This window comes from Tetrao urogallus, assembly GCF_951394365.1.
Source record: "Tetrao urogallus genome assembly, chromosome: 1".
Taxonomy (NCBI): domain Eukaryota; kingdom Metazoa; phylum Chordata; class Aves; order Galliformes; family Phasianidae; genus Tetrao; species Tetrao urogallus.
The window spans coordinates 162,869,049-162,895,531 of NC_136813.1; the positions used below are offsets into that span (position 1 = coordinate 162,869,049).

The 26,483-nt window shown below is 38.1% G+C and overlaps 1 protein-coding gene across 1 annotated transcript; it reads left to right on the forward strand.

Annotated features, from left to right (window-relative positions):
• Positions 1 to 332: 332 nt before the first annotated feature.
• Positions 333 to 1,898, forward strand: AMIGO2 (adhesion molecule with Ig like domain 2; the record flags this gene model as incomplete). The annotated part of the gene is made up of 1 exon (XM_079549844.1): positions 333 to 1,898. The coding sequence occupies one exon, from the start codon at positions 333 to 335 to the stop codon at positions 1,896 to 1,898; it is 1,566 nt and encodes a 521-aa protein (XP_079405970.1).
• Positions 1,899 to 26,483: the final 24,585 nt, after the last annotated feature.

The following is a 26,483-nucleotide window of genomic DNA, read 5'->3' on the forward strand; positions in this document are numbered from 1 at the left end:
GACTGGTTGCATTTTATGAAAAAAAAAAACAACAAAAAAACAAAAAAACAAAAAAAAAACCTGTAATACAAATTACAAGTAAGTGCTGAATTTCATATTTACAAAAAAACAACACTAAGATTACAACAGCTAGATTTTGTAACTAAGCATATGAAACTCTAATAATTAATTAAGAATTAAGAATTTACTGAGAAGACATGCACAAGAAATTAGGCAGGGTATGAATCTTAAAAGTTAACATGCTGTACCTCTGTATTCTTCCTTTGTGCACAGCTAACAGCACGTACAATCTGTGGCAAGGAGTACTGGGAGCCAGCTAAGAGCCAGCGACAATGTCTTTAAACTGCTGGGCACTTCATACTCGACTTGGAGCCTGTAAGGTGAACTGCAGAGCACTGGCATGCCTCTTGGTCTTTGCAGTGAGTGTCAGTGGCAGTGCCCCAGGGATGTGTCCAACAGCCTGCATCTGTGCCAGCGATATCGTAAGCTGCACCAATAAGAACCTCTCTCGGGTGCCAGGAAATCTCTATAGAAGTATGAAAAGGCTGGATCTGAGTTATAACAGAATTGGATTCTTAGAGCCTGAATGGGTCCCAGTGCTGTTTGAGAAGCTGAACACTTTAATAATCAATCATAACAGCATTAGCAGCATTATCACTGGAAGCTTTTCCACAACCCCAAACCTGAAGTACCTAGACTTGTCGTCCAACAGCTTGAAGACACTGGGCAGCCCTGTATTTCAGGAGCTAGGGGCCCTGGAAGTTCTTCTGCTTTACAACAATCAGATAACGCATATAGAGTCTTCAGCCTTTGGAGGACTGTACAAATTACAGAAACTGTATTTAAGCTATAACTTGCTCTTGCATTTCCCATTGGACCTGTTTGTTGGAAAGCACAAGCTGACAGAACTCCTATTGCTGGACATTTCCTTTAATCACATCCAGTCGATACCTATTCAGCGCCTGAGTTCAGTGCCAGCCAAACATCTTAGCGGAGTTTATCTTCACGGCAACCCATTTCATTGTGACTGCACACTGCACTCTATGCTCATCTTTTGGTATCAAAGGCACTTCAGCTCTGTGGTGGACTTCAAAAGTGAATACACCTGTTTATTGCGATCCGATCCAAGAGGTTACAACAAACAGCCTTTACTGCATGACAACTTTCTCAACTGCTCTGAAAGCACCATCAACAGCTCTTTTCAAGCCTTTGGATTTATTCATGATGCCCAGGTGGGTGACAGGCTGATCGTTCACTGTGACAGCAGAATCAGCGATGCAGGCACACACTTCGTTTGGGTTAGTCCAGAGAATAAATTGCTGGAGCCAGACATGGAGACCAACAAATTTAGGGTGTTTCATAATGGGAGCCTGGAGATAATTGATGCCCAGCTAGAGGACTCTGGGCTGTACTCCTGCACTGCAATAAATAAGAAAAGACTATTAAATGAAACCATAGAGGTTAGAATAAATGTCAGCAATTTCACAGTTAACAGGCCTCATGCTCATGAAGCATTTAATACAGCTTTTACCACCCTTGCTGCCTGCGTAGCCAGTATTGTTTTAGTACTGCTTTATCTCTACCTGACCCCCTGTCCGTGTCAATGTAAGACAAAGAGGAGGAAGAGGAAGCTGAACCAAAGCAGTGCCCACACATCCATACTGAACTCTACACCGCCCCAAGAGCTGCCTGCTGATGAGAAGAAGGCCAGCACTGGCAAACGAGTGGTTTTTCTGGAACCCGTACATGAACCAAAACACAGTCAGAACGGCAAAGTAAAACTGTTTCCTAATGACAACGTCATTGCTGAGAGTATCTTAAAAACTACTCGAACAAAATCCGACTCTGATTCTGTCAACTCTGTGTTCTCAGATACACCTTTCATGCCATCAACTTAGTTTGCTGCCTGTATTTGTATTGTGCCGTTACATTTCTGAATACCTCCTTTGCTTGTAGCAACTATCAGGAAAAAGAAATAAAGAGAGAAAATGTTTTAAAAAAAGCATCTATTGTCTGTTCTTGAGCTTCGACTCCTCTGTTTGTGAGTACAAGTGACACCTTGCTTGAGAAAAGCCAACAGGATGGCATTGACGTGAGTATTTTCAGTGCAATCCTAGGCTTGCCTATTAATCTCTGGGACACACGCAGCCATCTCTCATCCACAGTTAGTGCTGCTTCCAGTGCATACAGCCTCGGAGCAGAGGCTGACCCCACACAAGGCTCACAGTTGTTCTGAGCATCCTGCTCATCTACAGGGACCACATGAGCAAACTTAGGTGGCTATGGAGGAAAGTGCGTAGCTTTCCTCAAGTTCCTCTTTCAGGCCCACTTTAAAATCATTGAGGAAATGTGTTTTCCATTTGAACAAAAAGATTAGACTTGCTCTCAGGATGCCTAGCAGTACAGGATAAATATTTATGGCCGTCACCATATTTGCCAATAACTGTTTGAAACCCTTAAGGGGAGGGGATGTTGTATTCATTTTACTTACAACTTAATCGAGGAATTACTCATGAAAACTGCTTACATTAATTTTTAAATATATGCATGAAAAAACTGGTGAAAGTTAACTTGCTATATTTTAGTTGTATTAGTAGAGGAATAAAAGTTGTCAGTTATTAGAACTCAAGCTAATCATCAGAAACTCATTAAGCTGTGATAACCTGATTGCTTGTTATCAGTTGTTCTATCCCGCACTGCTCACAGTATGCATGGTGTCACATATGGTGAACAAGCTTGCCACTGTCCCCAGGGCTCCTGCTTCATCTTAGGGGTGGGTCACTACTGCTTAGAGATAATTTCGCAATGTGAGGGTAGAATCTCATTTTATTTCTTCATTGTGCAGCTTTCCATCAGTTTCACAAAATTTGCTTCCCTGATTATTTATTTATTTTACTGAAGGAGGAAATGCACTCTTTTGATACATTTCTTTATATTACAGAATAATTTTCTCACAGTGAATTCAGAAAGTGTGGTTTTTCTCTAGACTTGGCCTTGTCTTATATGTACTGCTTCTCTCCTTGCCCAGATGCATCACTGCCAAAGTTTATGAACCCAGTAAAATTATCCCAGGTTGATCATGCAGCATTGGTTATGTGAAGTGTAATGTTATTGTAAAGAATATACTGTTATCATTGCAATTTCCATTTTTTATTTAAAGTTTGCTTACCTTCGGACTGGGCAGGACTTTGCCTGTTTTTCTCGAATTGAATGCTGCCAACTTCAAAGGAGTTTTACAAAGAATTACAGCTTGCTAAAGAAAATTGAAGTGTATCTGACTCATTATGACTTTGGGGAATGTACTGAAGTGGAAAAGAATGAACAAAATCAGTCAAAGGATCATATGACATGGCAACTGTAATTTATTCTTCTGACACTTACCGTAATATTCACTTGCATTTTTTGTGATTTCTTTTGAGAGGCGTGTCATCATGCTCAAGCTTACATTCATCTGAGCCAAAGCTATTAACAATTGATTTGTTATGGAGAAGTCCTGTGTAGCTAATTGTCTGAAAGCAAGCAGGCTGGAAAACAGTTTAGATCAGGAAATGTTATTGCTGTGATGTGCACAATGTACGTGGAAGTAAAGAACTGCAAGAGATTTTGATTCAGCTATTCAGGGAAATGTAAGATGGAAATTCTTTTTCCAGGAGCAGAATAATGTGTATTTAGAAGAGAAAGATCATCATGGTTTGGGTCTTTTACTTATACATTTATCTACGTAAATTTAAAACAGCTTCTGCTATTGAGTAGTGTTTTTTATCTGCTTATGGGCATTAACACAAAATCAGAAAGTTTACATGTAAGGTCTGATGTAAAAAAGCATTGATTATCTTCACTGAAATCAGAGATATAGTTTGGCCATCTGTTGATGAAGGAAAGTCCTGACTTTTAAGACCCTGTCTCCTTCTCAAAATTCTTTATTGTGAAGACTTTAATTAAGCTGCATGATCTGCTGCTGTGCTCTCCAATTCGTGCAAAGAGGGGACCATGGGACAGGGCTGAAACTATGAAGAGACAGAGCAGGAAACTGAGGCAAATATTCCTAGGGAAAGCTGAGCATATCTGTTACAGCTCTGGGCAGATGTTATGATCTGTTGTCATACATAACATTAATTGACCCGGATTTCTGTGTTTACAAGAGCTCTGATGGTCAATTCCAAGTTGGCCTGGAAAAGCAAGCAGCCTGGTGCCTGTGTGGCTGCCTGCCAGCTCTGCTTCTCTCCTCTGCGGCTGGGCTGGGCATATGACCGCTCCCCCACTCATGTGACAGTGACACTGCCTTGAACTAACGCAGCTTTTAGAAACTCCAGATAATCTTAAAAATAAAATAATATTTAAAAAAAAATAAAATAAATTAAAGGAGAGATCCCAAGAGTATCAGGCTTTGTGGGATCAGAGCAATGCTGTCAGATGACTGGAGCAGCTGAGTGTTGATCTGGGCAGTGGGTATTTGCTCTCATTAATTGGCCGTATTTCAGTGACTGCTTCACAGTGCTCAGAGTTGCAATTGTGAATATGAGCAAGGTGGTAAAACTGAAGCCTTTGGAGAAGCTGTCCTACCACCTTGCCTTCCCCATTAGTCCTTGTCTTGGTTTTCATGTCACAGCTTCCAGCAAACACCAAAGAGCTGAAGGACATTTTTAATGCAGGGTGAGATCACTTCTGCAAGGTGTTGAGTGCTCCTCCTGACCTCAGTAAGGCTAAGTATCTGATGGTGACCACCTCACAAAATGTAATGAATGTCTGCCCCTCAACTGTATGTGACAGTTACCAATGGAGCTGGAAGATGAGGGAGTCCTGGAGTGCTTTCCTGACACCAGCCCTTCATCTATTGTTGGTTATGACAGCCAGTGCCATGTCCTTGCAGCCAGATGTTCACCACTAGCTTATTGGTAAACAGTGCTCTGTGCTGTCTATCATCTCGTTAATGCTTTTTTTTAAAAAAAAATAGATTTTTAAGGATTGCTAATGATGGTGTCAAAAAACTAACTTACAGCTCATTTTCCTGAACAAGCAAAATCTTAGGCCACTGTAATTAAAGCATAAATTTTCATTAAGGATAACACAAGTTTATTCATATTATAGTAAATCAAACTCCTACAAGGTGCTTTTTTATCTCTACTATAGCATGTGTACTCCTAATAACCTCTGCTGTCCTTGAATTGATGGGAAATAAACTTGATCTTGAAGGAAGCAGAGCCAAAGTGTGCCATTATGGCCTTCTCTAAAGTAATTCAGAAGTGACTATTATCTTTGGATAACCACCAGCCATCCCTGCCAGCACACTTCTCTTTTTAGTGAGACTGGGGGTATTAAAGGCTGATCTTTCACCATTTGGCTATGGCAGATGCAGGAATCTTTTCCAACCTGGTCCTTAATTGTTTTCTGTGTTAAGATTGTCTTGCTGAAGATAGCTTCTGGACCTGCCACAAAGTTGCTGGATCAATTTAATTGATATATCCAAACAGCTGTTTCCAAATGGCTTCTAAATTATAAGAATTGGCCATAGTTTTAAGCTTTTAAGAAAAAAAGAAAGTCATAGCTTTTAAGAAGACAGGATATGCTTTTCATTTATGAAAATATATATATATTTTCAGCAATTAAGATATTACTTTTTTTTTTAAGTAATGCTTGAATTATTATATATGGAGTGAAAGAAAAGAGTGCATCAGAATTACAGAATCATGTAACTGAGGGAGTTGGAAAGGACCTCAAGAGATTATTGAGTGCAATGCCCTTGCTAAGGCAGATACCCCACAGCAGTGTATATTGAAATCATTTTTGTATGTTTCCACTATTTTTATATTTTGTCATTAGTCCGGTGGGGCTCAGATATGGATAAAAATGGAAATGTGAGAATTAGGTGATGAGATCAAGAAATCATTTTGTTCAAAGTTCAATTCATATTTTTATAAGGGCTAATATCGGAGTTCTTATCTTCAGTGGGTGCATGACAGAAATCATAAAATTAAGTGCTTTATAAGTTTGCCTAAACACAGTTTTGGGGTTTGGTTTTTTTTTGGTATTTTGGAGAGTCTTGGTCTGAAAGTGATCCATACAAAATTAAAGTGCAAGAGTATCGGTGTTTGTTTCTGAAGAAAAGATATCCCAGCCTTGCTGAAGAGATCGTGTCATAGATAGAGGACTGTGCCTTTCTGACTTCCTTGGTATAAATCTCTAATTTTAATATTAAACAGATGCAATGGAGAAAATCTTATTTCCCTTTGAATTACTGTTTTATGCTCTCATTTTCTTAGGTAGATCTTTTTCCCTCACAAACATGTCTTCCATCCTTTTGCAGAATAACATAATCAACTGGAGTAAATACTTTCTCTTTTACTTCTCCTGATGAAGTAAACTACATTTGGTAGGGGAGGAGAAGGTGGTCAAGAACGGTAGAGTCAGTTTGATGACACACAGATATCAGGAAAAGTCATTTGTTGATTATTTTCTTTGATCAAGCATGAAATTAACCAGGTATAGACATGCTTTTGTTAATTTAACTGAAATTTTCTGTCGCATTTGACTGACTTAATATGATGAGCACATACAGCTCTTTTTTTTTAATTTCTATTTTTTAAAGAAGTAACGTTATTCACACAACTTTTTTTTGCATCAAATTAAACTGATTTTAAAACAGACAATAATGTGAGAGAACTCTGTTAGCATAAAGCAAATCTGGTATACAGAGAAGCTGTCCAGCCAGCATGAACATTTCTGAGGACAGCTCAAAATCATCTCAAAGTAGCTCTTTGGGAAGCTAGAGCCAAATTGCATCATGCAGACCCTTCCTAGACAAGCAGGAAGATTTCCTAGACAAGCTTTCTTTAATCAGATTAGCTCAATCAACAAACTCAATTGAAATCCTCATTTAGCTCTACCACAGATTGCCTTCCCAGTTTGGTGCCTTTATCCGCACTTTGGAGCTATGCTTGGAGCACTACAGCTGCTGCTGTGTCCATCCCTATTGGAGAGCTTAGGAGAGGGGAAGAGCAGTGAGAAAAGAATGAATGTGCGTGTTCAAGAGCTACCAGCTTATTTCCTCAAAGGTTAATAGCCAGTGGAGTCTAAAACCGAAATGCTCACCCGAACAAAAGAAACCTTAGACAGCTGTTCCAGAAGGGGGTTGAGGCTCTGATGTGTGCACAGCACAGAGCCTCCGTGAGTGTAAACACTGCCCTATGCATAAGTCACAATGTCCTTCCACAGCAACAAAAGGATTTCTATCACTTTCCCTGGTAGCGGAGGTGCTGCTGGCAATAATGTGCCACAAAATAAATTAACTGAGATAAGCACCACTGTTGCCTGGAGCAGCTCAATTAGCCTTTTGCACTTGGAGCAAAGGGTTTTACAGCACTAGGTAGAGCTCAGACCGGACTGACTTTTGTCCTCTTTGCTCTTTTTAACTGGTGCTAGAATCAGTAGTAACTGCTGTTTTTGTTGTATTTTTAAAAAACTGAGTATTTAAAACAAATAGGCAGTCAGTGGTTGCCTAACCCTCAGTGGGAAGGAAACAAAGCTGTCTTTCTGCTTGGTTTTAGTGCCAGAACAGAGGTTCTCTCTGGCTGAAGCCATGTAGAGAGCAGTGTTGGTCTGGCGTTACTACTGCTGCTAGCGTTCTCAGTCTTGTCAGTCGGGGCTGACTCCTGTTGATGATGTTTATCAAAAGAGCAGAGGGTATACTTGCTTCACTGATGTTTTTTGTTAAAGCAGAAATTAAAATATTTGAGCTATTGCCTGAAATCCTTTCAAACAATTTTTAAATAAATATTTATGAGATCAAGTGAATGACATTAGTTGTTGCAGTCCTACATATTTATACAGATTTGTAATTTTCGAATGCGAGAACTTGCCGTTGATTTCATCTCCTTTCTTTTTTGTCCATATGCTGAAGAGATGGCTGATCTATTTTTCCAAGCATCTGCTTCCCCTCTCCCCTGTTTATTTTCAAGCACAGATAATCACTGCATACAATTTGAGCAAAATGATCATGTTGCAGTGAATGGTATCCATGATCCATATGTACTGTAGAGATAAGCTGATTTGTTGAGTATGCTGTCCTGTATATCATTTCACATTTTAAAAATATATTTAGATATGCTGCTATTACTGTTGCTACATTTGTGGTGTATAACTTTAAGGTTTCTAGCCCACTACAGAAAAAGAAAATACAGAAAAATATCAGAAATCATTGCATCTAATAAAAACAGTCATTTTTGTCATTTAATGCTCTAATGTTTTTGTCTTTTAGCAGTCTCAGCTATTAATTTGCACCTAGTGCAGACTCAGCCTGGTTTTCATCAACACCTACTTCCTATCAGTTGTGAAAACAGGCTTCTTCCCTTAACCTAGATAGGCAAACAGATTTTTTTTTCTGAATAACAATACTTCAGCCCATGTACAGAAGGTCTGTCAGAAAATTTTGTCCTGGATCAAGTAAATTTCTGATATAAGAAATGTTGCAGGTATGTAGAATGTACTTGTCATCATTTATTCTCTGAAAATTTTTTTATAGTTAGCATGTTGAGATTACCATTTTGTACTAGAGAAAATGTATTCATTGGTTCTCCATCTGTAAAATTGCCATTGTGAAGTGTTGTTTTCTGTATGTAGACTCCTTTGATAAATTCCTAACTCAATCATGCTTGTCACTGCATGTAAGTGCCTGGGGATGATAAGAGTGCATGTGGCCAGACCCCATTCTTTCCATGTGGTGAGAAATTGTTGGAAAGCAAGCCAGAAGGAGCAATATACTGTTTACTTGGAGTGCTCATGTTGATTTATAATTGTTTCCTAATAAAGAAATGTAACAGAAAGAAGCTTTTAAATTCTCATAATCGTCGTAATACATGGTTATAAAAGTACCCCATCATTACCATGCGATTTTCATATTCTTCAAAACTTTGAGTAGATCTCTCTCTGTCTTGTGTATACAACAGTATCATGCGGTCTAGAGGGCAGGACACACGAGGTGCAGTAAGACGTAAGCATTCCAAAGTGTGTGTTCAGATATTACAAAGAATCCCAAATTACATTTGCCATTATCAATGCAAATATATCCCCTGCTGCACTATTCAGGATGCCATTCATCAGGGTGATGTGTGTGAGCCCTCTTTCTTAGTAAAATTGTGTTTAATAGGCAGAGTGAAGTCTAGTGCTCAAAGGCAGCCCTGTTCCCTTATGGCCCAGAAGCAGTGAGCTCCTCCAATTCCTCATGTTGATCATTGCAGTCTTTGAAAATAGAAATATCATAGAGAGACCTTTTTGCCAGAGAAAATGCTGCCCTTTGAATTAAAGGTGTGAAAATAACATGCAGGAATCAGATATGAAAACTGGAAAGTAAAAGCAGTACCTAAACCTCACAAGGGATGCAGGCTTTCGAAAATATCTTAATACTGCCTTAATGAATTTCTCCTGGATACCAAATGAAGACTATTTGTCTCAATAATGCAGGTGCAGATCATTTAATCCTGCAAATGAGAAGACATTCTAGAAAGGAAATACTTTCTGGGTTTTATCCTTAATAGTGAATCATCTCATGGTTGCAGGCGACTTTTCTCACAGTGGGAAAATGACTGTGAATGAATCCATGATCTCCTTAAGAGGTGGTGGATAACTTGAGTGATTTGTGAGGAATGGCACAGGACTAATGACTCAGGTATTTCCTTAAGTTTCTGTCTTGCTGAGTAGACTTCTGATTATCTCCTTGCTTGAAAAATAAATAACTTTCAGGAGAGAGGCTTAATTGTTGTCGTTAAGGTAGGAGTGTTTAGAATTTTATTTCCTCCTGTGGAAGCTCAAGTAACTAGATTAATTGTGCCCTAAAGACGTAATCTAACATTATTCTACATTTTTATAATTTGTATAATTAACATTAACAATATTTAAAGATGTATTCACTAAAGAGTGTGACATTACAACAGGGTATGTGTGCAGCTATCGGCTTTGCCAAGTAGTATTGCACCCATGCGGTGGGAGAAGAGCTGACACAGTAACAAGGAAATGCATGCACTTGTATGGTGATAACTGAGATATAAAAAAGGTAGAAAATAGATCTCCAAGGTTTCCCAAACAGCCAGTGAGAACACATGTCCTCATGGAAGCCAGAAGAAATACAGCTCTTCTGACTGCTGGCTGTGCTCAGACAGAACAACTGCAGTTGTCACCAGAACTTACAGATGCCACAAAGATCAATTGTTCCAACGTGCAAAGTAGAACAAGCCTTATCTTTCTGATAAGGAATACTTTTCTTTCCCAAAGCTTGTGAGAGGAGTTTGATTAGACACATAAGATTTTAAAAAGAAGCTTCATGCAAATGTAGGAAACTGAAAATCATCATTTATTGATCCTCTTATAGAAACCACAGAAATACCATGTAATGGTATTTTAGTAACATCTGCTTTATGACACAGAGCATTTCTGTGGAGCTTGATTCATGAACAACTGCAAAATATTTTGGTTTCTTGAGCCAGAAAACATTACAGTCCATATTATATCCATATTGCATCCACACTGTGGATGTTTCTTGAATATCGCCTGGCGGCAGTATAAGTGTTTTTCTTACTTTAAGGAGAAGATACTTTCACAAGTAGTTCCCAGTTTCACAGGTAGTTGGCATTGTTGGCAATATACAATGACTGTATTTTCAAATATATGATGTTACTTACTATAACCGTAACATTTTCACAGAAGTACTCCCCAGCTCTTAGCCCACTACCATCTGCTTAGGTTTCATCTAGAGTTAAAGAGTATAAATGTTTTCCTCAGGACAGGCAAACCAGGGAAACTAATGTAACTCTAACATCTATACTGAAAGACTCTCCAAAACCTGACATATGAACACAGAGCACGAAATCTGGCTCTGTGCTGTAATAGCCAGAAAGGAGTCCTGCTGATCAGTGAGGATTTGACATGTGACTTTTCCTGGCTGTCAGAAATGCTGATTTTAGCTGCAAAGATTGAAGCCTTGTTGCTGAGGAGTGGTCACCTCTCACTGCTCCATTGAGTAGCAATGGTATATTGCTGACACAAACCTGCTGACCCAGCCTTCATTTCCAGCTTTGCTTTTTGCCAGCTCTACTTACTTCTGTAACAACAGCAGAATCTGGAAGTGTTATTTTAAATCTCGATTTCTGCTTTAATTCAGAAATATAACCCAGACTTAACTGCACTGCTCCTTTTTCCTTTATCTCCTCTATATCTCATGAACATTGCTCATAGCTAGACTGAGGTTGAGATGTGCACCCAGCAAGAGAACCGGAGAGGACCTAGGAGATTTAAAGATACCTTCTTACCCCTAAAAAGTCCCTGAAAAGAATAATTTGGAATTATCCAGGTAAGCTCTGGTAACATAGAACATGTCAATCTGGATTGAGACCAAAGCCTAAACTTGTATTTTAATATTCAAAAGAGTGTTCTTTGAATGTTTCAAAAATCCTTCCAGATTGTCAGTAATCTTGACATGAACATTTTATATAAACACACTGTGTCTGTGAGCAATTTTAATTTTGGCAGCTGAAGCACAAAACCACTGTATTTTTCTATCATTGTTTCCAATTTAAGAAAAGAAGTAACAGAATCCTCCAATTTAGTCACCCACTAGCCAGCAATCACAACATCAATGAGACTGTTAAAACTAGAAGAGATTTGAACGACCTTTTAGAAGAAAATACAGTGAGAGAAGCCTATCTAAAATTAGGTGTGAACTGAGTCTCAGAAGTGGGTAATCTGTGGACTGCGGACATCAGGAAAAGCAAGAATTGCTGATAGGAGCTACATCAGATGCACAGTGATAAATTTAGCAGCCAGAAGTTAAAAAGTGGGGAATGAAGTACATCACACCACACAAAGACCTTGCTAAGACTCTGGAATCAAAAGGAGTCTTACAAAAAGTAGAAATAAGGAATATAATTAGATAAATTATGCCTTAACAGGCACTGTACAGATGCTGAAGTGTTCGCTGTCTTCAGTGAATAATTTCTGATCTGTACTTAACCACATTAAATTGAGTGTGAGAATAGGAACGTAGCCAGATAGGGAGGAATTCAGGTTAAAAATGTCTAAGTAAGATAATTATAATTGAAGCCACCAGTGCCTGATGACATTCACCTTTGCTCTCTCAAATGAATAGGAAGAACTGTCTAAAGTACTCACTATTATCTTTTAAAGTTCATAGAACATGGACAGGTCCCAGAAAATGCAAGAAAAGCAAATACAGTCCCCATCTTTTAAAAAAAAGCCTGGGAATTATAGATCATTCAGTGTAAAACCAATTGCTGGAATGATTCTAAAACAAGTTGTTAGATAACCAAGTTATAAGTGCCTGGAGCATACTAAGATGATAAAAAAAGCTGACAGATTTGACAGGAACAAATTGTATTGACCTGATTTCCTTCTGACAAGTTGACTGGCCTTGGCTGGATAATAGGAACAGCTTTCTGGCCACCTGGACAGTAAAACAATGGAACAGAATACTGCCTGAGGCTCTTGCATCTGTTTTCCAACTAGAGGATTTTTTAAAACAAGTTGGTACAAAAGTTGGTACAGCTGGGAATTATGTAGGTCTTTTTGATCTTTCTTCACTGTAGAGTGCTGGACAAGAGAAGCTGTATGATCCTTTCCAGACTTATGGATTATGTAGGAGTTGTTTGTTTTAATCCCCCTAGCTTTGTATCACAACTGTGTCTCATCCTGGATCCAGATTTCTGAAGACCATTAGGATTATATATGTGCTATTTTGAATAAAAGTGACTTAAAATTGAAATGGTTCATGTGTACTGCTTCTTCCTCAAGCTGAAGAATGCATCTTTTCCCACAGAAGTTTGTTTTAGTTTTGCTCTTTAGGGTCATACAAATGGTAATTCAGAAATATCTGCTGTCCCAACAGTACATTTGAAGTAGTATGACAGAGGATGACAAATAAATTAGTTGGGGAAAAAACTGTGGTCACTCCATTGCAGGAGTGAATGCAGTTCCTGAATTCCTGATGGACCTGAAACCATCTCACAGTGAACTGATTTGGGGAATCACAGGCCATGCTGTCACTTGTGAGGCAGTTCCACAAATGAGGAAATGTCATTTGGGTTTACATTTCAAATATTTCCAAGTCAATGAACCAAGATATTGCAATAGCCATGGATGCTTATCTTTTTAGATAAACCTTACTCTGCTCCATAGCCTCTGCGAGAACAGGCAGGTTTAATGTGGCCTTGGATACAGAGATGGGAAAATTTCACAAAAACTTTTGGTATTTTTTCTAAGTTTGAAGTCTGCTTTGCAGTGAAACACACTTAGCACAAAAAAGTGTGACTGTGTGGTTGAGAGCTTCTCAGCAGGAAGAAGATGTACAATTTGGGCTAGACTTCTGAAAATGAAAAGGGTTCAATTCCTGTTAGAAGATTGACCCATCACTCACCATAAACGTAATGGATGTGTTCCTTCTCCTTGATACTAAATTTATGTGATTGTAACAAATTTTCAAAGACAATCTGAATGCAAGGTTGCCTTTACTGTGCACAGTACACCTCATTTGACTATTGACTGCTTCTCAGTAGGTACTTTTTCAGGTTTTAAAATACTTAATTCTTAAATCTTTTTGAATTTCCAATAGCACTTTGAAATGAGGCATTTCTGCTGATTGAGCAAGGCAGAGCACGTCACTACAGCTGTCTCCTTACCACACTTTCTGCCTGGCTGTTTTGGAGTCCAGCCTCTGTAGGAAAACCAACGTTATAGCCATATAATATATTAATACAGATCAACAATTCTGTTTATATTGTGGAGTAAGAAAGAATCACAGCAGATGCAGAGACCTCTCATCACATATCAGTGGAAGACCTTAAGATGTCCTTAACAACTGGCATATGTAAGCAGATAGGGCAGATAGGGCAGACCTATCTGAAAGTCCCACTTGTTATCAGCTAATAATAAAGTAAGAGTCTGAACAAGCTTGTGATGTTAAACATATTTTAAAATTCAGTGTTCGTAGCTGTTTGGTTGTTTTTTTTTCATTTAAATAAAGAGAGCTTATTAAATGCTAATTGTCACATTTCATTTTAAAGTGGAAATTCTTAAGGCAATCGAGATATACATTAAATTTAGGTCTTGATTATTCTCTTTCACATAGTTGCATCAGAAGAAACTATTAGGCATAATAGAATGACAATAAATAAGACTGAAAGCAGAATTAGGATCCACAGTGAAGTCAATAATCTTCTGAGATCCCCGTAGCAAAGAAATAATAAGGCAGATCTTTAGAAAAATTGGAATATTCTCAATTTTACCCCAGGTATGAACTCTGAGAGATTTTGGTTTTCACACATTATTTACATTCTAGTATACTGAAGTATTCAGGACACATTCAGTAATCAGAAGCATGACACTGGACTCCTTAATAATTTTATCTTGATGGGATAAAACAAGACTCAAAGCTATCAGCATTCTGCTGACCAGTATCTTTTTAAGTGACATGATTTTTCAGGTGCCCTCAGCAAAATGCATCACTCATCCAAAGCCAGCATGGGACCTAGACTCAGCATTTTCTGCCTGGAATGTGTACCCCATGCTATGTGTCTCCCTAATCCAGATGAAAAACCCAATATCCAGAAGAACTGCTTCGTAGTGTAGGGTAAGTAACAGGAAGTTTTTGTTCTAGACAATGTTTTCAATTTTTTTGTTCACTTTGTAAATACATAAAATACTCGTGTTTACCAACTTCTGTTGAAAATATGACACTTTCACAGAAAAGGGCAACACTACCCCCAGGTTAAATATTGTGCCATTCTCAGATACCATTTACATCAGTGCAGTCAAATAGTTTATCTCGATGCATGCAGGTACAGCTGAGATCATATTCCTGCCTTTTGTAACTAATACATGCTCCTGTGGTTGAAAAAGCCTACTTCTGCACACATTAAATGCATCATGCAGACAGGGAATTCATCTTGTAAGAGATGTTTCAGTTCACCGAGCAGCATTTTACAAAATATTACAACTGCCTCTTGTGTTTTGCAGGTGCAAATTCCATTCTAATATCTTTTCTCCTACATATTTTTCTGAAGGAATTACAAAGGGGGAAAGCCTCATCAACAGCTTGCCATGATGAAAAACTGTTTGTGATCAGTGTTGTGTGTGAATCGATTTCCTGTGGAGTCCTTAGCTCTATGTCAACTTTCTGAATACTAGACTTTACCTTTGAATCTCTGATATAGCCAGAATGTGTAAAAATTAATGTAAGTTGACAACTTCTTATTAGTTACATATCTGAAGGTTCTCAAGTGGATAAGCTACTCCTTCCCAAGTCAGTTGTGACTTAAGCTTGCTAACTGACTCAAATCTGCCTGTTTTAGATACTAGCATATAAATAACCAAGGGGGAATAGTGACTAGAGCTAAAGTGTTTGAGCCGTACCATGTCAAAACAAATTTCACTAAGGCCACTTTCTCTCATTGTACTTCCTCAAGCCCAAATCCTTATAGAAAGCGTGTTTCAGAGCCAGTTCCAATTCTCTGACAATCAATTGTCAGAGCTTTTGTGAGCTAAATGATGGCATTCTTGGCTTCCTTCATGAGCAAAAGGGCAGCCTAAGACCACAGACTTCACTCTTCCAAAAGCCATGGGAGCAGGCACCAGGAGAAGAGGCGGAGACACAACTTGGAGGAAATAAATGGGAGGAGAAACAAAGAAATGAAGAGTAAAGGTACTGCGCTAAAAGGGGAGGAGACATGCAAACAAAAGTCTGTGAGGTCAAAAAAGGTGCTCGGAGAAGGCATTGCTCAGGTCTGATCTGCAAAATGTCTGTTCCAGATGATCGAACCTTTGCTGGGGCTCAGGTTTTGGTTTTATGCACTGATTCACTCATTATTCTGTTGTACAAAAGGAGATTTTCTTGTGTTGTCTGGATGCCCTCTGCATGCATTTCGGAAATTATTATTTATTTTGATTTAAGATCATTCTATAATGTATTTATAATATATGTAATATAATAAATGAAGTATTGAAAATACAACACTACTTGTAGGAAACAGATTTCATGGTACATTGGTATACATAAACTTCAAACGTGCAACAAATTTGAAACAAAAATAATCAAGCCAAAAAATTGATGTTTCTGTATAACCAGTAGGAAACATTTTGTTACTATCATGACAGTTTAATTTTTTTTTTCCTGTTACAGTTCATTCACTTTTGAGGCATTCTGGAAAATGATTTGTACTTAAAAGCCATCTTCAGAAAAAAAATTATTCACTAGAAAATTCTTCATCTGCTTTTATTAAAGCTAATTTTCCCAAGGAGGTTGTGGATGCCCCATCCCTGGAGGCATTCAAGGCCAGGCTGGTCTGGTGGTTGGCAACCTGCACATAGCAGGGGGGTTGAAACTGGATGATCACTGTGGTCCTTTTCAACCCAGGCCATTCTATGATTCTATGATGTGATGTGATTCTAACCTCCTGTAAACTCAAATTTTAACTTGCAAAAATAAAACAGATTTTCAAAGGAGGGTCTAAAGCTGAGAAAAATTTGTATTACAAATGAAATGCTTAATAATGACTTCATCTCTGTTTTCACCACAAAAGGAAAAGCTGTAAAGGCTTTATGGAAAGAAGAGCTGGGAAGACCAGTAAATAAAAAGAAACATTCTCGGACAAATATTTTGCATAAAACAGATATTTAAAATAGTGTATGGAATGACACCAACATTTCTGTTGTTTGTAGTCAGAAGGTTTTAGTGAATCTAACAGAAGTGTTATGAAATGCTCTTCGGGACCGCCAGCAAAGAACAGCAATGGGGAGAACAGACTTTATATATACGTACTTCACAAATATATATATGTAACTTTGTGTGTAACACAAATTTTAAGGGCTAATGTTCATTTGTTTTCACATGAACATTTGTTTCTGTGACAGAGTATCTGAGGTCTTTTTTGAAAAATAGGAGTGTAAAAACATTGAAATGTCTTCCTCTCACCATAAGCTGCTTATTCTTACACCCAACGCCAAGTAATAAAAAAAAACTACTTGTCATTATCTTCTATTTCAAGCACAAGCAACAGCAAAGGACAATTGGCTTCTGAGTGATGCTGAAGGACATCAGGTTTGCATCTGTCAGCCCCTGGATATGTAGGCATTACACAGCAATATACTCACGCATTTGGTAAGACAGTCTGGAACAAAGCAGGCCTGATTTATCTCTGTAGCCTTCGTTAAACACTCTTTCACATTTTCTAAAAATTCTCAGGGCATCCCTGAAGTGGAGAAACTTTTCAGTGCTCCTTTTCTATTATCTTCTCTCTCTGCAAACAAACACCCAGTAAGCAACACACTCTGTTCGTGGAGATGCCAACACTGAGATTTCAGAGCAAGTTGAGTTACAAGTGTACAAACCTAGAGTAACAGCTGCACAGTTAGTTAGTGATGTTACTCTGCATTCAGGCTACTTCAGCTGAGATTCCTGCCAAATCTCTCTCTTACGTGCACAGAAAATGTATGCCTCTTTCTACAGAGTTGCCATTGCAAAAATGAGGTATGAGTGACTGCGTGGATTCCTCTGTGACAAAGGTTGTCAGGCATTCAAACGGTTAATTTATGGCTATTTTCTATGGCTGCACTTCTGAGGCAAAAATCAATCATTTTCTTTGAAAATCCAGAAGAAATAATATGTGAGAGATGAGATTATGTGGTTTATGAAACACTGCCTCTTATCTGAGCCACTTCCCTGTGAATTCAGCTAAGGTCAAATTTCACAGATGAAGTATTACCCTTCTGAAAAACAGCTGCCTTACTCGTCTTGAGAACTGAAATTTTAAAAGAAATCGGCTTAGCTTAGTCCCACAAAAGATTTATCTTTTCAAAAAAATGTAAGCCATGTGCACAGGATGGACAATCACACTTCAAGATGCAGTTATTCAGAAAGGATTTGAGGGTCATGAGAAGCAATTACTCATTTTGAGGTCCCAAAGCAATACCCTAATGTAATCCTTACAACATCAAATGGAAATCCCAAATAAGAGTAGGAGAATATGTTACTTTGTGGAAACAGGTCCAGGTCTGGTGTATGCTCTTCAAGAGAAGTGCTAAGAAACTTCAGGGAGTTCAAAGAATAACATAGCAAATCAGGGAAGGGGGGGAGGAGGGGGAATATTATTTACAGGCTGCTTGCAGCAGCTTTGTCTGTCTAACTTAGTGAAGAAAAAGTTCCCTATGAAATCTAGGTATCTCCCTATTGTTTCTTCCCATTGTTTCTGAAGGGACAACTGGGAAATCCATATTGATGCAGTCATTTAACTTCTTGTCATCCTATCTGAGTGAAACGATTGTCACTCCAGATGGTTTCTTCCTGCCTGACAAGTTGTGATGCTCTAATGCTCTAAACACATTGATGTGCTTCACATCTGGTCAAAGTTTGTACATATTTCTTATCACTAATGCAGATCTTCAGAAAAATGTCAAATTCCATTTTCCCATAGAGTTCAGTTATCTCACAGTGCCTTTATATACTATTAAAATATAATTCTGTTCATTACAAGACTGTGTAGGAACAGTGATGTTTTATTCAATTTGATTATTTGATTTGATTCCAGTGCCCACTGTAAGAAACATTAACTTATTTCTGCTTTTTTCATGGGAAGTAGATAAACCTAAGCTATTCCCAATTTCTACTTCAGAAATTCCAACAAAGCAGGATAGAACAATATTTATATTAATGTATTCTCAGCTGAGGGAGCTCATCTGAAGAATCATTAAGCCTTGGTCACAATAACATGAGGACTAAATAATGGTTCTATATTCCCAACCCACCATTAGAAAAGCACTTTTTCCACTGCAGCTCAGAATAATTTGATAAGAAAGCCACTTAAAAACAGTATTGTCCCAGTCCTAAGCTTGGTCTTCCATTGTTCTGAGGAAATCTGAGATGGTACCGCTCAGACACATCTTGTGTTAATGCATTAAGACAAAATTTCCCCCTCCAGTCTCTCTTCTTTTAAAAATGTACTTCACAGACATGTTTGTAGAGTATAAACAAACCTAAAATGTTGTCTTATGTAAAAAATAATAAGGCAGTCAGTTCTACCAACTAATAACAATATGACTTCTGAAGTCTCCAAAAAGCTTTTCATCTTCATTAAATGCAAAACTAGCTTGAGAGGTCTCCCTTTTGTAGGCTTTGAACAAATGCAATGAATCAGTCCTAGAGATGAATATGAAAAGCTGAAAATTTAGCCCCATAATCAGCACTGCTCTTCCTTTCCTACAGAGATCCCTAGAGAGATGGGCTTGGTTTTCAGAACCACATTTATCCCTCTGTCAAAGTGCTTAATGCATATGCAGTGCTGAGTCCAGACTTGCCTTTGCATGCCAATTTTTCAAAAGAAAAACCTCTACTTTCCAGATTAGTACTAGAAGATATTTCAGCAGATTATCCAGGCAAGATCAGATACACTTCCATCTGTACAGAACATGGACATAAATCTTAAAAATATTTATTCTCCAAACTTCTATGACAATTTATAACATGTCCACCTAGAAACCTTAAATATATATTTAAGAAACATTTTGTTATAAGCTACTGACATACATTACTCTTTACAGAGAAACTTTCACTATAAACACAAATTCAAATGTACCCCCGAGCAAATAATTAGAGAATTCAGTCTGTGGACAGACCAGTGCAAGGGCTGAGGGCACCATGTTTCCAGGGCTTTGGGTCTTGTGCTCTTCAGGACAACTGAAAACAGAGGCCGTGGAAAGTCTACACCCGAATTAGTACTTGGATTTCCTTGATAGCTAGCGAAGAGAATTCATGTCACTTGTCTCATGCAGGTGATATCTTAACACGTCATACTTTGCTGACTGCAAAGTGCATCCCTTGACAAGCTCAGTGTAGACATCTGCTCTGCAGAAATCTAAACTTTATTGAAACATATGCCAGGGAAAAAAAAATTAACAAAGAACAAGGGCACAAAAACTAACTGTGGGAGAAGCGTTAACTACCTCTACTGTTCTGTGCACAGGAATATGAAGAAACAGAGGACAAGGTTTAGTCCTACTGCGATAGACATAGCTCCTGGATGTAAGGCTCTTCCACAGGATCAGGCTTTGGCACTGAGTTTTTATGGAGTACACTGACAGATAATTGCAGAAGAAACAGAGGGAAGAATTCACACCAAAAATCCCTGATGTTCATCACAAAATACTGCTTCACCAATCATAAAACATTACAGATAAACACAGTCATTACATTGCAGAGAAACTTCAGCTTCTCAGAGCTGTTGAAGGGCAGTTCTCACAGTGGATAATTTTTCAACCTCCATAGCCCAGGAAGCCTCAGCTGTTGCCTAAACTTGGCATTTCTTCTACTTCTCATTCTTTTTACTTAAAGCAGGCAGCTGACAAGAACGTCAGTTCTTTTAACTTGCTGCCAGACTTTGGGGAAATACATGCTGTGTGAAAATGATTTAATGTTCTCTAAATTATAACAGTAACAGTTATCAGATCTTTTTATTATTATTATTTGTGGGGGAAAAATTCTTAGGAAGAAAATACTATGTTTATTCCAAATCCATCAAGAGTGAAACCTGAAGCAATTTAACTTCCTAGGAACAAGAAATTCCGAACACGTGTGAAACAATCCTCCAGAATAGAATCAAACCAAGAGGAATGAAGGTTTATTGCCTAGAGAAGCTACTTCCATAAGTAATATATAAATTATTCTTATACAAACACTGTAAAATTTGTAGTGTCTCTCATTCAAAGAAGCTGACAGCTAGAAAATTGTTGCATGCCTCTAAGTGAAACTCGTGTATCAGGCAATTCTTTTCAGCTTAGTGGAATGACAGTCTTGATTTTAATTTTATTTTTGCTCTTTATCCTGGCTTACATTAATAAAAGTCTCCTCAATTTTCCACTGCAAACTATGGATATTGGTTATACTAGCACAACACATATTATAGCTCTGGATAGACTTTGTGTAAAATTTCATACACCTATTCCTTGCCAGCATAGATTTTGGCAAAGTAGCAGAATAGGCAAAGGATTAAATGGTTACATACTGGAAATTTATTGCATTGTCAATATTCCCATGTTCCATCCACTTGCATAGATGATCCTCTTGGGCTGCAATCTGTTTCTAGAAGCACTTAGGACTTAGCTTCCTTGTAAATCATCCATAACCATGTTTTTATTTCCATTAATTAAAAAAAAAAAAATCCTTAAAAACATAAAGGTTAGTTGACAAGGAATTTCTGTTGCCAGAAACAGCACTGGAAAGGTGGGAAACACAAGAGTTATCTTCATTAGCTGCAGGACAATCCTGCTCAGGGGATCACAGTAGAGGAGTATGGAGGGTGTCAACCAAAGAAAACAAGTGTGTCTTCCTTTCTGAGACTGCGCAGTACCCTCTTATTTCAAGGGAAACCCTCCTAATTTTTGGAGGGAATAAGTCAGCCCCTCTTTTCTTATACACTGTTCTGGAGGAAACAGTAGTTGTGTTTCCAGCACTTTTGGAGACTGGGAGATAAACAAAAAAGCACAGCCCTTGGTGTGCTGATCTGCACAGTAGCTGCACCTCACATGCTCCCCAGGACCCTCTTCAACAATGGCTGGAGTTGTCATCTAGATGTTCCACAAGTCTGGATTTAAAAATGTCTACAGGGTAATACTTGGGAGAAAACACTGACATAAACTCTGTGCTTATCTGAGGATATGACTAGTTCTTTTTCTTCTGGTAATTTCTGTATCTCACACTTCTGATGGCCTCAACAGAAATGTTTTCTAGCTATGCAGCACCAATGACCAACGACCCCACAAACTATAGTTGCTTTAATGGTTAATTCTAGCACAGATGGAAAGTCAATAGTATCACAAGATTTGCATACAGCTTGCTTTCAAAGCTTAGACTAATAGAATAACAAAATGACTGACATACAAGAAGTGATTAGAGGGAGTATAAAATATAGCTACCAAATGCACAGACATGCTCTGCAGTTTGATAGAGGCCAAAAGTCATGGTGGAATGCAGTGCTGAGTTCCTATGATTCACAAATAATTCAATGAAATCTGTTACCCATAAGCAAAGTGGAGTAACTTTGCAAAAATTTCCTATTGTTTCTTTTCCCTTCTCTAGTCTCCAAGATCTGTGCTTAGCACTCTGAATACACTGGGGACCATGCCTTTAAATAGCTTTTAAATAGCTTTCCCACTCTCAAAGCAAAGATTTTCAACTTTCTCATATCACAAACTGAAGTTGTTAAAATATCACCTTTCTCATGGTCTCAGCATCTCACATTAGTCCAGCTACAAAGGCAAGGGATACCTCTGGTTTCCTAATTCTGTTGCTAACTCTCAAATGAAAAACAAAACAAAACAAAACAAAAACAAAAAATCAAGAACAACAAAAAAAATAACAAAAACAATGGTGGTGATTGGTCAACTAGTTGGATTAGATCATCTTAGTGGTGTTTTCCAACCTTAATGATTCTATGATTCTGAAACGTATTTCTGTTACAGTAATAGAATATATTACTAATTAAACTTCACTGGACTGCTATTTAGTGCAAATAGTACAGTAAACATTACATATCAGCTGAGGTCTACTTGCTTGTTTGGACAGTTCCACCCAGGATATCTTTATCTATTGGCTCAAATTGAGTACTAATGCAATAATATTTTTAAAAAATCATTGTATTACTTTAAGGAACACCGTAAAGCCAAATCAAGGCAAGTCTGGTCTAGAACACAAGGCAGCTAGCACTCTGATTTTTGTGCAAGACCGTACTCTGCATTAAAAATACACAGCTCTGTTGTAAATAGCAAAGGTAAACATGTTCTTTTCAAACTACAGCAGCTGGACCACAGAAAGGTCAAACTGGTGTGCTGTGGGTCTTACTGAAAGGTCACAAGAAATGCAAATATAAATCACCTTTACTATGGTCCACACCATTTCTTCCTTTGGAAAACATCCTTCAGGCCAAACCTCTTCCAACACTCCCCACATGCAAGGAGAGCAAGATGAACATATGTGCAGTTCTCAGTGGTTTACCCTAGAGTTCACTGCTCCAAGATGTGTTTGGAGTGTGGTACAGTAAAAACATATCACACTGTCCACAAATACCTTACAAGATAAGCTAGTGTATCTTACTTATTCCTTTCCTGTTTTTCTTTATGTATTCTTTTTTCTTTTTTTTTTTACATTTTTTAACATATTTATTTTATGTACTTTTTTTTTTTTCTCAAATGTGCATGCAACCTATGTTCACTGAGGATCTGAAAGACAAATGCATTATACAGATTACACATTAATATGAAAAGACAGTTTTGTTACCTTTGCCATGCTTTACCTCATTCTCTGCAGTTAATTGTGCCTCAGATTAGAAGCTCTAAAATCTAACACATTGAAGGGAGGTGACTAGATCAATCTGTGTGACCTGTTGTAGGGAACCTGCTTTGGCAGGGGGGTTGGACTCGATAATCCCTTCCAACCCCTACAATTCTGTGATTCTGTGATTCTGTGACCACAATTTTCAACCATGCAAGTGTGCCACTAATAGTGATTCACATCAGCACATCGGTGTATAAATAATAAAATGTTAAAATCAAAATAGGTAATTAAGTTTCTTTCCAAATAATATTTACATCTGTGAATTCCAGGAAATCTAACTTTGCTGATAGAGTTCAGTCCTGTATCATTTAAATCTGCTTGTTATTTTAATAACAGTGTTATTAAGTTAGGAGGCTACTGAGTTCAGATGCTCTATTAAGCAAAAGTAGCTGGAATTAATTGATACTTTATTTGGGAAAAGTGAAGGCAGAAAGGTTGTAGTGTCCTCTGGTGCAAACATCCTCTGAGCCAGTGCTGATTCTAGACCTCTCTGTGGCCAAATGTTCCAGGGCGTCATGTGCTGTAGTCCCATCTGGTCCCAGGGCATCGTCCCAGAGTGGCCATAACTTGGGGCTGTCCATTGCAAGAACATTCTTCCAGCTACCAAGCCACATTAACCCTACAACCATCATCTTCTGCATCCTCTTCTGCCTCATGAAAATACCACCAAATTGCTCTTGCCTGGTGATCACACAGATGAAAAGGTCTACTAAGAGACCAGAGCAAGTGAGAATATGATTGTCTTCTGTTACAGAGAGAGCTCTTTGCAAAGGATGTTTAATGTCTAGTTCAATGGAAATGCAAGGTGAGAGAAAATGTCTTTGGAAGCAGCTGCTATTTTCTGACCTGTTAAATCCTTCTCAGTGCTCCATTGCAGTTAGCACAGAAATAAGTACAAGGCATTATTTTTAGAGCAAACTTACACACACACACGCACATATATATATATATATAAACACACATGCATATACACTAAATATGTGTATAGACGGGCCTGATGCTTCTCCCTTATGAGAAAAGGATAAGAGACCTGGGACTGTTCAGCCTGGAGAAAAGAAGATTGAGGGGGAATCTCATCAATGCTTACAAATAGCTACAGGTTTGGAGTCAAGTGGATGGGGCCAGACTATTTTCCACAGTGCCCAGTGACAGAACAAAGGCGCAATGGGCACAAACTGGAACGAAGGAAGTTACGTACAAGCATGAGATAAAACTTCACTTCGGGGGTGACAGAGCACTGGAACAGAATGCCTACAGAGATGGTGGAGTCTCCTTCTTTGAACATACTTCGAATCTGCCAAGACACTTTCCTGGGCAACCTACATCAGGGAACCTTGGATGGAGTTGAACTGGATGATCCCCAGAGGTCTATTCTAACCCCTTCTGTGATTGTGTGTGAGATTCTGTTGAGATAATTGTGCATCCTTTTGAAGACTAAGCTCTAAGTGAATAATTGTGAACTGACTTTCTTCTTAGGGTAGATAGAATTAAACACAATATGTAGGCATATATTACATAATGTATATTACAGTTTTTATGGAAGAAATTGTAAAATGATTACATTGAATCACAAGAAGCTAAGGAAATAGACAAAAAATCAACACCACTCTGTTAATCAAAGAATGCCACCAAAAAATAAGATAGCAAAAAAACCCTATCAACCACATTTGTATAAGCTTTGTTTAAGTGTTTACAAGCAACAACGTAAAACAGAAAAATATATCTATTTCCAAAGAATAATTTCCAAACTAGCTGCTGATCTATTCCCCAAGGCAGTGAACTTGAGAGAAGAGAAGGAAAAGACTTTTGGACAGAAGGCAGCTGAACTGGAGGTGACCCTCTGCTCTTTCCTAAACACCCAGCAACCCTCACACAAGTGGTGGAGTGTGTTAGGTGTGGAGACCAGCTATGACTCTGTGGCTCAGCTTCATCCCATTGGCTACCAGATGGAATATTCCACATTCCATCAACAAACGTGCACCTACCACACCTCGCTCACAAGTCAGCTTTAGATAGATTTTAAATTAATTACTCTGGATGGAAATGCAAGCTATTTCCATGAGTTGTTTTCAGCAGCAGAGACAGCCACCCCACATGCTAGACAAATCACAGCCAGACAATTTTTTTTTTATTGAATAAGGCCCTCAAAGATAAACAACTTTGCTATTAGTGAAGTGCAATGAGAAAAAATCAATGGCAGATGGTCTCCAATGTGTCTTTTTCAGACACTTCAGATAAACATAGGAAATTGCTGTGAAACACAAGTGTAAAACAAAAATTGGTGGAAATGAACAATGTTGTGGTTTTGTCTCTCTCTTACAGACTCCTTTAACCATGGAAAAGCCAAGGTAGTTGGAGATTAATCACTTTCTGCTTTCTCCACTGTAAAAGAACAGTTTAATTGCATATAATAATCTTTACATAGAAGATTAAAAAAAAATAAAGAAGAGAAGAATATGAAAGGCTACAAATGTGAAACGGAAGAGTGACATAATATGCCTCCTTCATGACAAAGAAAATAAAAGAAAAATGTCTATTGCAAGAGTGTGTTATTGTCATCTAGAACTCTGGGGACGTGCTTTTGAGTCATCTTGCCCAATTGTTTAGAAATGTATCCTAAGCAAGAGGCCGGAAATTACAGCAGAATGGAAAAATAATTATTTTTGCAAGATTTTCACACAAGGATCAAGCTCCATTGAAGGGCAGCATCTTTTTTGGATTTATTTTATATTTCATGGAAAGCAAAATCTATTTACCTTTCCTAATAAGGAGATTGTAAAAGACAGGAATGTTTGATTTAATGTTCACTAGAGTCTGTGCAAATTTAAGGGCTGATTTTATTTCAGCTTTTTACAATCAGTTATCTCAATATTCCAGCAAGTCGTGGTTAGCCCAGCCAAAATGTGTGTACCAGGATTTCAAGAATGGGCTGTGTAATATGTTTTCTTCAGTGAGCTTAAAGTGACTTTTTTTTTTCCAATTTCACAGTGAGTTGCCTTTTTCTTCTACTACAGTTGAATAGAAGTGCTATTCTTGCACTTTGTATTATGTAATATTTTCAAATCTCTTCTTTATACTGAATTGATCCTATCCTTTTCAGAATCTA